Source organism: Lepidothrix coronata, unplaced genomic scaffold, assembly GCF_001604755.1.
Source record: "Lepidothrix coronata isolate B3197 unplaced genomic scaffold, Lepidothrix_coronata-1.0 Scaffold31, whole genome shotgun sequence".
Lineage (NCBI taxonomy): Eukaryota > Metazoa > Chordata > Aves > Passeriformes > Pipridae > Lepidothrix > Lepidothrix coronata.
Window position 1 is genome coordinate 6796891 of NW_016690211.1, and position 13248 is coordinate 6810138.

The 13248-nt window shown below is 42.9% G+C and overlaps 1 protein-coding gene across 2 annotated transcripts; it reads right to left on the bottom strand.

Annotated features, from left to right (window-relative positions):
* Window positions 1-822: 822 nt before the first annotated feature.
* On the bottom strand, window positions 823-12334 carry PLK2 (polo like kinase 2). Of its 2 annotated transcripts, none has more exons than XM_017811099.1 (14): window positions 12218-12334; window positions 5934-6041; window positions 5663-5779; window positions 5359-5488; window positions 4993-5080; window positions 4501-4596; window positions 4076-4274; window positions 3843-3990; window positions 3322-3419; window positions 2559-2682; window positions 2126-2366; window positions 1901-2030; window positions 1704-1814; window positions 823-1585 (listed from the first exon to the last, which is right to left on the bottom strand). In XM_017811099.1, the coding sequence occupies exons 2-14, from the start codon at window positions 6015-6017 to the stop codon at window positions 1394-1396; spliced, it is 1758 nt and encodes a 585-aa protein (XP_017666588.1). In that variant the 5' UTR covers window positions 6018-6041; window positions 12218-12334; the 3' UTR covers window positions 823-1393. The 2 variants fall into 2 exon arrangements, with proteins under 2 accessions (XP_017666588.1, XP_017666587.1); XM_017811098.1 differs by lacking the exon at window positions 12218-12334 and adding an exon at window positions 6476-6802.
* Window positions 12335-13248: the final 914 nt, after the last annotated feature.

Below are 13248 nucleotides of genomic sequence, written 5' to 3' on the forward strand. Positions count from 1 at the left end.
GGAAAGCAATTACTCTTTTAAGTGTATGCTTAGTAGCAGTGGGATGGCAGAAAACAGCAGGCTATTCCGATGTTGTTCACAGCTGTTTTGAGCTACTTTACAGAAAACTTACTGCATACCATGAATCTTACTTTCAGTTGTTTAATGTTATCAGATGGGTAGAATAAGCCCAAAGTTGACACTAAATCACCCTTTAATCTTATTACCCTTTTGATTTTACTTTACTGGTTTACCATTTGACACAGTAAAGCACAATAGAGGGGCAGTGATAGCTATAGTCAATTCATTCTACCTTGGAGTAGAATGGTGAGTATCACCACTGGTGATACTCACTCAGAATGGTGGAGTATCAGGATACTCACTCCCTTGGCGGGTAAGAGCAGTGTTTTCACAGCAATTAGAAGAGAAAGCTTATACAGCTCATTATCATAGCTACTGCGTGCACCAAGTATTATCCTGAAGTAAGTTCTTTTCAGTCAGTGTAAAACATGAATGCTGAGATGTAGCACTTTGAAGAAATCCATATTTTTGTTTTTAGCCTCCAGGACCATAACTAAGTGTCAAGGCCTCCATCATTACCCTAGAAAGATCCATGAGCAGTTCCTTTAGGGGTGCAGCTAGAATTAACAGCAGTGTACTTCTGTTCAGAGTGCAAGTGGGCATAGAAACAGACAAGGTCTTCAGGGTTAGCACCTGTCATCCATACCCTGAGCTGTAGCAGACTTCTAAAAGATAGCATAAAGAAAGCAAACCTGCAAGATTTTTTGTTCTTCAAAAGCACAGTATGTTGTGTTATAGTGTAGAAAGAGCAGAGAATGCTGCTTCAGATTTCCATTCTCTTTATTGCCAACAGATATTTAAAATGCCAAGGTCCAAAAAACATGTAATAAATACTTCACTTTAGGCTGTAATAAATTAAAAAAAAATTAACAAGGAATGCACTTTGCCAGCCACAAGTGTAGGTATTTTTGAAAAATAAAGGGGAAAAAAAAAGTATGGCCATAGTTCACAGTTAAGCAACCAGAAGCTGCTTGTTACAGTTATCCCCAACAACAGAGCTCTCCCTTCCCTGCCTTTCCAGATGTGTATTTCACAGTTTTAATCCATCAGAGATGCTCTTTTACAGAGCAAGTAGACACACTCTGCTCTGAGTTCAAGTCAAATATATCTTTGACACACATGAAGCAAGGAAAATTATGATCCGAAGAACTCCTTGTCACAATAGTTTAGTCCAAAAGTAGGTTTAGGTTTCCAATAGATGTGTGCCCAGCACACTAGGACAGTCAAGTTTTCGTACCACCACACATCTATCAGTATACTAGTTGCTCCATCATCTCCACTGTAGATTCACAGTGAACAAGAGGGTCCATTTGGTTTAACTGAGCCAGTGCCTTCAGTTATATCGCTGCAGCAGCATGTTCAGAGCATATTCCATTCTGTGTTTTAGTTCCAGTGAACATCCAGAAACCAAAAGAGTTGTCAGATGAAACGTTGTTGACATCCTGTCTTCATTGATGTATGTAAGGAGATACTCCTCACTCTGATTGCAAATTATGACTTTTGTGTGATCATGATAGAAATTCACCTGCAAAAGAGAAGCGAGTTCCCGTTTGTATTCTTCCTCCTCTCATTTTGAGACTTAGGCACTTTTATTGCTAAAGTATTAAAAGAAACATTTTCTACAGTAATGCTACCAAACTTACTTGAAACGTGCCATCATTGAAGAGCATCATTAATGCTTTATCAGATTTGAGCCACTGTAAGAGATAAAGCCTAGGCCTGCGTACATCTGTTAGGCTGGGCAAGTCTCCTCCCTAGGAAAGGGAACAGACAGTGTTAAGTACTCAGTTCACATTTAGTGTATTTTTACAGCTCAAGACCCTGAAAGTGCTGAACTTACATCCATGAGGTTCTCCTCCATATAGTGAGAGAAATACTTCAGTACAGTTACTTGGCTAATGAACTGTTCAGGAGCCTCTGTGGTTGAGAAGACAGAGCATTGGCCCAGCTCAGCATAGTAGTGCACTGTTCTGGAAGATAAGAAAATAAAGAGGTTAGTGATGAAAAAAAAGTATTTCATGTTTAAACTGCCATACTGAGTGGCTGGCTTTGTAATGATTCTTACTTTTTATCTGGCAGAAGGCTCATATGCACCCCATTGTTGAAAAGGACGCCAACAGTGTGGTCTGACAGCTGGTACCCAAAGCCATACTTGTTAGAGTAGTCCACCCATTTTGTAACCCACTGGAAGGATACTGTCAGCTGTTCTTTGGGAATGCTGTCTGCTTCTGGCATGTTCTCCAGACATCCTCGCAATACCCTTGCGACCGTATCAGCAACACTTCCCATGGTACTGTCTTCCAGACCTCAAAAGGAATGATTAATTATTAGACTGACAAGAGCACTTAGCTTTCCAATTTTAATTTTTCAAAAATTTGGCTGTAAAATTTAAAGCATAAAAAATAGGGGATGAAAGCAGATGTTTGTTTCAAGCGTTAGAATCATGAAGAAAATAAAGGTGTGATTCAGAATTAGAGATTATATTTTGTTGCATTTACATTCACTGCTACTGCTGCAGCTTCCCAAAGTTCCTCTGACTATCATCCGAATAGAGTCTCCAATCTGCTTAGTTTCTGGCAGTGCTCCTGGCTTGGTTACTGTTGTGATAAGAGGCTGGATCTCCTAGAAGAGATGTCAGATGCATAAATATGAAACATAACACAAGGCAAGGCTTATACACAAGTTTTGCATGGCTCTCCTATTTCTTAACAAATGATAAATTATAGGGAAACTAGTATTAATGTTTCCAGCACGTACAAAGAACTGCTGTTAGACTGAGCTTAGACTAGCATGCCAGGTCCTTCCATTCTTTAGATCTTCAATTTGCATCTCACAGGCTATTAATCAGTTCTCTGCTCTCCTGTCCTAGCAAGGGAACAGCTGTGTGCAGGTCTGAACACCAAATGGCAAGAGCTAGATCTCAGCAATTTATTCTTTTAAGAAGTCCCAGTTAATCATGAACTGAAGCTCTGTACTTGGAATATTGAGAAAGAGCACCTGGCAGACAAGTTACCACATAGCCAACAATGGAGTCTAGGCAGATACTATAATTACTCAAAAGACAAAATTTATAGTCTTCCTACAAAGGCTACCATACCTTGGTGATGCTTGGCTAAGCCCTCTTAAAGCAACTCAGTTAATCATTTAAGCTTGATTATACTGTGTACAGTCCCAGCTCTGATATTCAAGTCAAATATAATTTAATTATAGCTACTCCACCCAACTGTTACTGGATTTGAATTGAACTGAACTTGCACATACCTCATCTGTTCTGTGTTTGGGGGGCTGCTGAGTTATTGAGGTCTTCTTCAAATCATGCCTGAGCCTGTAGATTTCTTCGTCTTCTTTAGCTAGTTTGTCTGCAATACAGGAAAAAAATGCTTCACACTGAATCTGGAAGTGCTGTTCAGTTACAGAAAACATAACAAATTAGCTGCAGAAAGCACACTGTCCCCCTTCAGTAGCTTCTTCTAAACACGCAACAGTCTCCAAGATGAGTGATGCCATTATACACAAGTTACTAAGAGAATAAATTTCAATAAACAGTACAAACTAAAAGATGATCAATTTAGATTGCCAGTATGCCATAAGAAACATTCACTTACACAAGCTGACGTAGGTGGGCAGACTACCATCTATACTTATGAAGAAAGAGGTCAAAATAACCCAGGGGAAGCTCTGAGATAAGTGTATGTGTTCCAGTGCTATCTCACAGATGTATATTACCAACACGATACTGATGCAATAGAGATAAGTTTTAAGTCTAACTACAATCCACTTACTATGTGTGTCGAAGTATCTGGTTTTATCCTTTTTACCACCAAAGAGAGCAGCAGCTGCTTTTTTGAAGAAATTTTTAGCAGGACTTGACAAATGGAAATCAGGAATGGTGTGACAACAGCTAGCAGAGAGTCTATCAGGTGTAAAGCCCTGTGGAAAGGCAATACAAAAAAATTTTAGAACAGTGCATCTTTGTGTGGATACTTCTTCAGCTAGAACACTAAACAGTACAAACCTGTAAGAAAAATTCATGTCGAATTATTTCATCTAAACTGGGCCGATCTTCAGGGTTTTTTGACAACATGCTAGCTATTAAGTGTTTTGCAGGTGCCAAGAGAGATGAAGGCAGGCTGTATCTTGCTTCCCTTATACATCTGTACGTTTCTTTAAGATTTGTAGTCTCAAATGGGGGTCTTCCCAACAGCATTGTGTACCTGTTTAAAAGCAAAGGAAAATAATTTTATTTTACACACCCACAGTACTTATGTACAACTACAAAAAAAGGCTTCATCTGTCTCCTAACATGAAGGAAAATTTCTGTACTTAGGCTACACATGTACAGAGGGCTGCAAATGGATGCAGTACTGCATTCCCTTTGAACTCTTAAAAGCCTAAGCCAGTGATAGAAATATTTCATTTCAAAGGCAGTGAAGTACTTACATTACACAGCCTAAGGCCCAGATATCAGATTCACAGCCGTGCCCTTGTTTGTTGAGGACTTCTGGAGAGAGGTAATTTGGTGTGCCACATATTGTTCTGAAAAAAATCAAAGAGGCCACAGAGCTGGTTAGTATTTCCAACAGAAAGAGGAGAGAAGCTATTTTTCATACAGCAGGTTTTCCTCTCAAGTTCAGACACGAATTTAAGAGACTCCTAAAGAGAAGCTGTAGGAACTTTAGCATACATGTTTTCCATTGTGCTTTTATGATACAGGAGGGACAGACTCATGCCTGCACTATTTGTCAGTCAGTACACCCAGCCTCTGGCATTTGCTACTACTCAAAAGCAGAAGTCAAAGCATAGCAGCCCATTTTCTAGAGGCTAAAGTCTTAATCTCAGAAATAATTCATTTTTGCTATTGAACAGGACTTCTCCTTTCTAAATGAATTTGGTTTCACTTACTACTAGACTACACAGTTTTGATGCTCCTACCTTCTTCTGTGCTCTAGTGGTTCCAGCCTAGCTGCCAAGCCGAAGTCACCCAGTTTCAGTTCCATGTTCTCATTGATGAAGAAGTTACCTAGCAGACAGAGAAATACCAGTTGGTCCATTTCTTGCAACGTAGTAATGCATTTGCCACAGGTGCTGAGTCATACTTTGTTCAAAGCCAGAAGCTAGCCAAGTTTTTTTTTTTTTTCATTAGGAATGCTTAGTGTCATCCCTTAAGCACTCCATGTTTCCACTGTAAAGACAGACTGCACTGATTCTACTAATTAAGTTATCAGCATACAAGGGTAAATGGTACAATGCTGACAGGGCTGGAGGAGTGTTTTGAAGTCGGCAATGTGCAGAACTTACCTAGTTTAAGATCCCTGTGTAAGATTTCCTGTTCGTGAAGATACTTTAGCCCTGACACAATTTGCCTGAGGTAGTATCGTACTTCTGGTTCTGTCAATACCTTCCTTGCTTTTAAGATGTGAGCCATTGACTGCAGAGGAAAAAGGTAGAAATCTCATTGAACATTCATGCACAAGATTCCCCTTAAGTAAAAGTAAATTAACAACAACTAAAGTCACAAAAAATACCTTTTACACATCACACATATAAATTAGTTGCAGATTCCATTTAAGTAAATACTGAATTTTTCCTAGTTGATGCTCACCCTTCTACTGCAGTATTCCAGAAGAATGTAAATATTCTCTCTGTCTTCAAAATAATGGTAAAACTGCACAACATGTCTATGATTAAGCATTCTGTGCAGCTCAATCTCTTTATCAATCTGAAAAGACAAGAGAGGGTGAACAAAAAAAAGTGTTAGCCTTAGTTCCACAACGTTGAGCAGACTAGATCTATTAGAACCATTTCAGGGAAAGGGCTAGGCAATCCAGCACACCAAGGGTCGGAGAGAAACAAAAGCACTCATGCATACACACCTTCTCCCTTTGATGAGGTTTTGATACTCTGCTGTGAGGAATGATTTTTGCAGCATAAACTTTATTTGTTGTTAAATCTGTCATCTCATAACACTTGGCAAATCCACCCTAGAAAGACACAGGAGAAAAAGGCAATTAGAGCAGGTATGAAAGCATTCCTACACTTAGTCATTCACCAGCTCATGTATTAGTCAAGCAGGGCAACTTCCTTCGCAAAGGGCAATTTGCTAAGGACAGGTCCTGGGTTCATCACCTATCGGCAGGTTCGCGCTCCCCACTCCCCGCATGCAACACTAAGTCATTCCCGCGGGCTCGCCCGAGCCGAAGGCACGATCCCGCTAGTATTTCGAGGCAGAGACGAATCGGGGGCAGGAAGGGCGCTCGGACCGGGCAGGTCGGGGCCAGCAGGTCGGCTCAATCCCGCTTGCAGGGGAAGCGCAGCCCCGCAGGAATAGGAGAGAGCCCTCCCCGCTGAGAAGGGCGGCGAGCCGGACTCAGCGGCCGCCGCCCCGGGACGGCTCGGGGCCCGCCGCGGCCATTACCTTTCCGAGCACCTTGCCGCGGCAGTAGCGCTTCCCCGTCGTGGGGTCGGTAATAATCCGGGAGACCTCGGCGGCGGGGTGGCCGTGCTGGTGCGGCTCCTCTGCCTTCTTCCTGCGCGACTCGCCGCCAGCCGCCCTGCCCGCCGCTGCCTCGCAGCACTTGGCACCGCCGCCGCCCGGCGTGTGCGCGATAGTCCGTAGTAGCTCCATCACCGCGCCTCGCCTCCGTCCGTCCTGCCTGTCCGTCTGCTTTTACTCTGCTTCACCCGCCGTGCCCTTCCCACCGCTCTCCGCCGTTTTCCCCCCGCTCCGTACCACGTCCCCGCCGCTCCGCTCACAACTGACAGCACCTCCCCGGCTCGCCTTTATAAAGCGGGTGGCGGCTCCGCCCCGGTGCTGCAGGACGGCCCCCTCTGGGGCTCCGCTCCGCCCGCTCGGCTCGGCGTCCCGCCCCCGGGACGGCCCGAGGAGAGCGGGGCCAGAGCGGGCTGTCGTGGTCTGCCTTCCCTTGCCCAATGGTACGGCAGGAGTGGAGCACTGTAGCTGGCAGGAGGTGAGCCACGCTCTTGTCCCCCTGCAGCTGCGGAGGCTCCTTTGACCACGGCCGTCCCGGAAGGGGAGCTGGGCAAGGGGAGCTACATCACAAGTTGTGTTTTTCTTCACTTGAGGATTGCACCGTGCAGGAGTTGGTGATGGACGCCCGAGCTGTGGCCTGCAGGAGCAGCACCCTACCGCGTGCCTGTTTCTGCACGAGAGGAAGGGAAGGAGTTTTTCCCATCTGTGCCAAAGCAGCTCCATCACAGCAGAGAGACGGGGCCAGCATGGAGCTGAAGCCCATGGACTTGCTCTGACAGTGCAAGTGATTGGGGCACATGCCACAGGGGCTATCGTGTCCCTCCTTTAGCAAGGAGAACCCATGCCTAGGGACACTCCCCCCCACACACCTCTCTGACAACAGTCAGGTCTAAAATCTTCTTTTCATAAGCAGAAACATCTCAAATGCAAATCAAGTTTGAAGATACCTGAAGACAATTGCAGTACTAGATCTCTGATCTAGGTGTTTGCATACAGACAATTGTTGAAGAGTGAAGTGTGTGTCTGGGAGAAAAAGTAATGAAATGTGAAACAGTCTTGCGTTTCTCCATTCTGGAGAGGCAAAAATGCTGGAATTCATTACTTTCTTTGTGTGTTATGCATTTCTGAAGTAGTATTTGCTTTTTGGCACGCACTAAGAACTTCTACCTATTTTCTTTGTTGGTAAAAGTCAAAGACTAGTTGATTTAATAGGAATGACTCTCAGAACATATAAGTGTATAAATTATTTTAGTGTCGGTCTCTTAGAAACCCTCATTTCAGATCTTAAAAGAACAGAAAAATATACTTATTTTACAGTGTCAACATCAGGAGGCATGCCTTATCAGAACACACACACTCCCCCCAGCCAAAACCAGCAAAAGACTGAATTACAGTGTTTGATTCCCTCTACTGGTATTGCAGAATGAAGGTAACAGTGCTTAAGGGTTAAATATACCGGATTGTGTACACTCTACTTCTACCCATCTGCAGTCTTTTACTGCTCATGTGCTTCTGCATTCAAGTATCTTCCTATCTCACTCTGCAAAGTCTAGTCAAGTTATATTAGTATAACCAGTGATTAGCCATTGGGGTAAAGGTAAAAATAATAAGAACATAAAATTAGGATACACAGACACTGCTCAGTCCTGTCCCCCCTCACTCCTTAGCCTTACAAACATTGACTTCCTAGACAAATGTTTTTTCCCTCACGCATCTTTAAGTTTTTCCAAATTAGTACCAGTTATTGCAAAATAAGTTACTTAATGTAAACATGATTTCTCGATGCTTTGTTTACTGTCAGTATGTTCCAGCAGAAAAGCTTATAGGGAGAGTGGAAAATAGGCAGAATAGAAGGACAAGTTTTCCCTCCGCTGGAAAGAAGTGGTATTGCACAAGGTAAAAAGCAAATGTGAGAAAAACAAGCTTTGTCTCGTAAAGGTTTAGGAAAAATTGTTAAGCTTGACTTTAAGAGGACACAAGCACTTGGTTAAAGCTAAGCAGGAGTGGGACTATTTGTTCTCACCTACATTTGTTCTCACCTACATTTTGTTCTCACCTACTTTGCTGAAGCAAAGTCTCTAAGCCGTGTTCCCTCTGAGTTACAAGAGGCTGCCAGACTGCCCCATGCAGCAGTTACTCTGAGATTGCTTCTCCCAGTTTTGCATAGGGAGCATATATTTATTTCAAATTGCCAAGGTTAGGATACCATTTATTGTGAGGTTTTACAAAGCAAACTTTTTTCCTTCTACAGGTGATCTCTTGGATAAAATAACAGTACTGTAAAGGCTTGAAACTGACCCTTTTAAGTCTTCCAAGGGAAAGCTATTCTAGTCAGTGCTCTGTAATATCACACTTTTTTTCCAAGTTACATTAACAAAGTGCTGAAGCTTACCTGCAGCATGCAGAAGCAGCTCATCTCTAAGCCAGCTAAGACAGCAGAAGGCCTATAGCCAAATCAGCATGCACCAATGCAGCTACCCTGCCAAGAAACAGGGCAAACCTAGCCCAAAATTCAGCTTCAGGCATATGTTCTGTCTCTGTCTCCAGATGAAAATAATCACTTAACCCTACTGCTTCATTTTGACACAAGTGTACAGCTTTTCATAACAGCCTTATTATTGAGGGTCTGGGAAGCCTGGGTGTGCATAAATCCCTGATTTAGGTGAGGAATGGCAATTTGACAGAATCATAAGCTGCTTAATTACAGGCTTGTGGGGAGAAAGTCTTGGCAGGAACCACATTTTCTTACCCTAACATAGGGAAAGTATGCTAGTTCAAAGATGTAGATCTCCAAAAAGAAGTGCATTAAATCCTGGATGTCCAACTCCCTGCATACTACAGAGGCTTGGCACTGTGTTCATGGCCGTGATTTTGCCAGGGTTTTATGTGAAATCAGGATCAACACCATCTACCTGGCTTCCAGACTGACTCTCAGCTGACCTTCCTGAATATTTGGTGCAATGAATATGCTTTTCCCTCCCCAGTTTGCCAATATGAGCCAATTCACTATGCTCCTACAGGCATACACAGCAATAACCCATAATGGGCTCAGGTGTCAGTCCACACAGGTTTGGCAGGCAGCCCTGACCTTTTACCTGGCTGACCTCATCCTTTGCTTTCTGCTATCAGAACATCTCTCTCCTGCCTCCTGTTAGCTTTTGATAGGACTGTGTTTTTCATTTAACTGGTCATGGAGTGCCCTTAGTTGCTGAAGTGATGTTAGTTTGTCCGAAAAGAAGCATATTCTACTTAGAGATGGGACAGACTAATGGGTTCTCCAAATAGCATCTCACTATAATATGTGTCAACGTATATGGGTGATAAAAAATAAGAAGCTTACTTCTAGAACATCAGCCTACAGAAACTGTGTTATGAAAAGTGTGGCTTTTACACAAAGTGCCTCATGATCTTTAGTGACTTGTCTTGAGAAACTGTTGGTAATCTTACTGTGCTTTAGATATTGACTAAGTTTAATTTCTCCCCTTGGCTTCTTCCATGACTTATCCTCTTTATTTCCACTTCCCCACCAGCCTTTTCTCACCACCCGACATGGATCTGTACTTTCTCTGTTTTTGTTTTCCACACTTTCCATGTTCTCCTGTGTTTGCCTGTGTTTCCAGTAAAGTACTGGAAACACATAGTAATCCTTAACAAAAAAAGTATAAAACACATAAAAGCTGGAGTAGATATAGAACTAAACATTTGCTCTGATGCTGCCATGCAGTTTCAGTGTGTCACTTCCCTTGTGGGATTTTATTGTCATAGATTGTCCTTACACACAGGCATGATACCATTTGTTCTCCCTAAATCATTGCAGAGCTAATGCAAAGCACTTGTTTCTGCAATAATTCATGTATTTTAATTTCCTTTGATTGAAGCTTGGTGAAGTTTCCAAAGACCTAAATTCTTTTGCAGTTTCATTTGAAGTGATCTACTAATTAAAAAACAGGCAGATTACCAAGAGCTTAAGGCAATCATGTGTTTTCCCAGAAAGATCTCCAAAAAAAAGAAGAGGATGCCTAGCCCAGTGGTCACATAGGCTGTGCCAGCTTTTGGTTCCTTCTGGAGTGATGTCAAGGTGTGTTCCGACTCTGCCTGTCTGGTATGAGTTTCCTGGGGCAGGAAGGCAGGGTTGCACTTCTGGTAGTTATTGATCCTGTATTAGGTCCCCAAAGACACAAAACTCAATTTCCTGGATTTTAATGTGTACTTACACAGTTGGAATTGATGGATGGCTCTGAAATGTGTTTCCCCAGTGCAATGGAAAATAATATAGCTCCAGTCAAGTGTCAGTGTCAAGTGAAGACAGTGTCAGAGAGACTCAGTTTTTTCTTATCACTCACTACTCTCACACTCCTTTCCTGTGCTTCTTGGGTTGAGTAATGTCTCACAGCTTTATTTCAGGCAGTAGCCCCCACACTCAGAAAGTGCAGTCACACGTTCATACAGCACCTGCTTCTAAAAGTAAAGTCAGACCACAGGTTTGCACATTATGTTATTTTTCTCATTTTGTTTTTTCACAGCTTGACTTGTTTTTCTTTCATATGCCAAAACAAAGGTTATACTAACCTCAAAGTGAAGAGTACTGCAAAAGTAAAGACTCTAAAGCCTTTGCCTTTACCTTTAAAATTGACAATGTGTTTGCACAGAGATACATAATTTCCTTCAATGAAAATCTCTATGGCCCCTACTTGCCCCATTGCAATGCACTGAAGAGAAAAAAGAGTGCCAATTGTATTACCTATCCATAAGAAACAGTTAAACCTTTACATGCAAATACTTCATATAGTGTCCTGTAGGAATCACAATTACTCTGCCTCTGCCTGCAATGTGAATGCTCCTAAGTGCTCACTTAGTCAAAGAGCATAGATATTTAGGGAGATATCCTAATACCACCCGATCTGCCAGAAGCAGCTTTTTTCAGATTCTGCCACTGCTTCTGGTGATTTTTGGTATTCTGTTTAAGGTGGTTGGAACTTTGTGAGACCGACTTGAGACACCGTGTGCCAGTGATGTAGTTGTTATGTCCAGAACTAGCCTGCCTCCTACATAAATGACTGCTAGACCCGTTATGCAACTGCATCAGTCATGCAGAAGGAACAAAGATCTGTGTGATGGTAAAGCATCATGCCCAGTATCAGAGACACTTAGCTTCAAACCTGAGGAACAATCATAGTGTTTTGTATGCCAGAAGAACTGTCTAGGTTCTTTTGTGGGTTTTTATTTTTTGTTAGTTTGGTTTTTGTTTTGGTTTTGTTTGTTTTTCTTTATTTAGCCTTTCTAAATGGCCATATAAATGCCCTCACATATAAAACCTCCTTGTTAAAGGGAACAGTGCCAAAGGGTAGTCAAAATCCTCTAAACAGAACAAAGAAGTCAGTACTTCAGTCAGCATGTTTCCCTTCCTGCTGTGGGAAATAATTAAGACGGTTTTATTACAAGCAGGGGCTACCTTGTGCCGGGGCACCTGGGAGCCATTTTGTTTGAAGGACTGGGGAGCCATTTTGTGGTTGGGGACTGGTGGACTGCTTGTGGTTCTGCTTGAAGTTGCTTATTGCTGCTGCCTACCTGCTACATATAGTTCTGCTTGAGGTTACCTATTGCTGCTCATTGTTGCCTACTGCTGCTTATAGTTCTGCCTGCTTACTGCTACTTATTGTTACTTACAGTTCTGCTTGCTTACTGCTACAGTGCGAAGGCGAGCCAGGAAGAATGTAAGGTGGTGAGAACAGCCTGGGCTCAGTGCCAGGGAACCATGCAGCCGGCAGCAGGGAAACAACCTGATAGGTGGATGAAGACAACCAATGGACTGCACGAAGGCAACGATCGCCTTTTAAGGAAGAAAAGAGAGAGGCCTGGCATGGGAGGAGCGAGGGAGTGGTTATGCAAATTGAAGGGTTTTAAAAGGGCTTATCCCTCCCATTCGGGCTGTGCTCGAACCAGGTCCTGAGTTAGGTGCACCCAGCACACTGTTAATAAAGTTCTTTGTTTCACTCTATTTGGCCGTCTCTGAAATTTTAATTGGAGATATTTCTTACACTGTTCTTCTTTCCCCTGTCCATTTTCAGTCTTCAACTACTGCAGGAACAGAACAGGAAAGTTTCCTACTGGCTAGGTTAAGTGCTTATTTTCTTTCTATGGATAGGAATAGTTTCCTGAATCTTCAGAGCAGAAGTCAGTTTTAATGGTGCTCTGATAACAGGCACAATGCAGAAACAGAGTTATGAGATATATGATGCCTATGTTAAAAGGTTATCTGTCTCCATTACACTCCTGTAGAAAATGTATAAGATGGTTTTATTACAAGCAGGGATTTCCATGGTTGCCTCATGCCGAGATACCTGGAGGTCATTTGATTTGGGGAGTCGGGGAGCCATATTGTGGCTGAGGACTGGTGGGCTGCTTAGTATTATGCTTACAAACTTGCTTACAGTTACTTACTATTACAGTGTGAAGGTGTGTGGTAGTTTTAGTCTACGCCTTCCTTGGTGACCAGTTTGTAACCAAGGAAGTGGCCATATTACCCAGTATTCCGTACGATTTTTATGTAAGCCAGAGTATAAAGAAGAAGGGAGGAGAGGCCTTCGCCCTCTTCCCTTCCGATGGCTCTGGAGGTGCGGGTTGCCTGCTGTCGGGTCTGCCGTGTTGGGGAGTGAGGCCTGGCGAGGCCTTGTCAACCTTGGGAGGTGGAGGTTGCC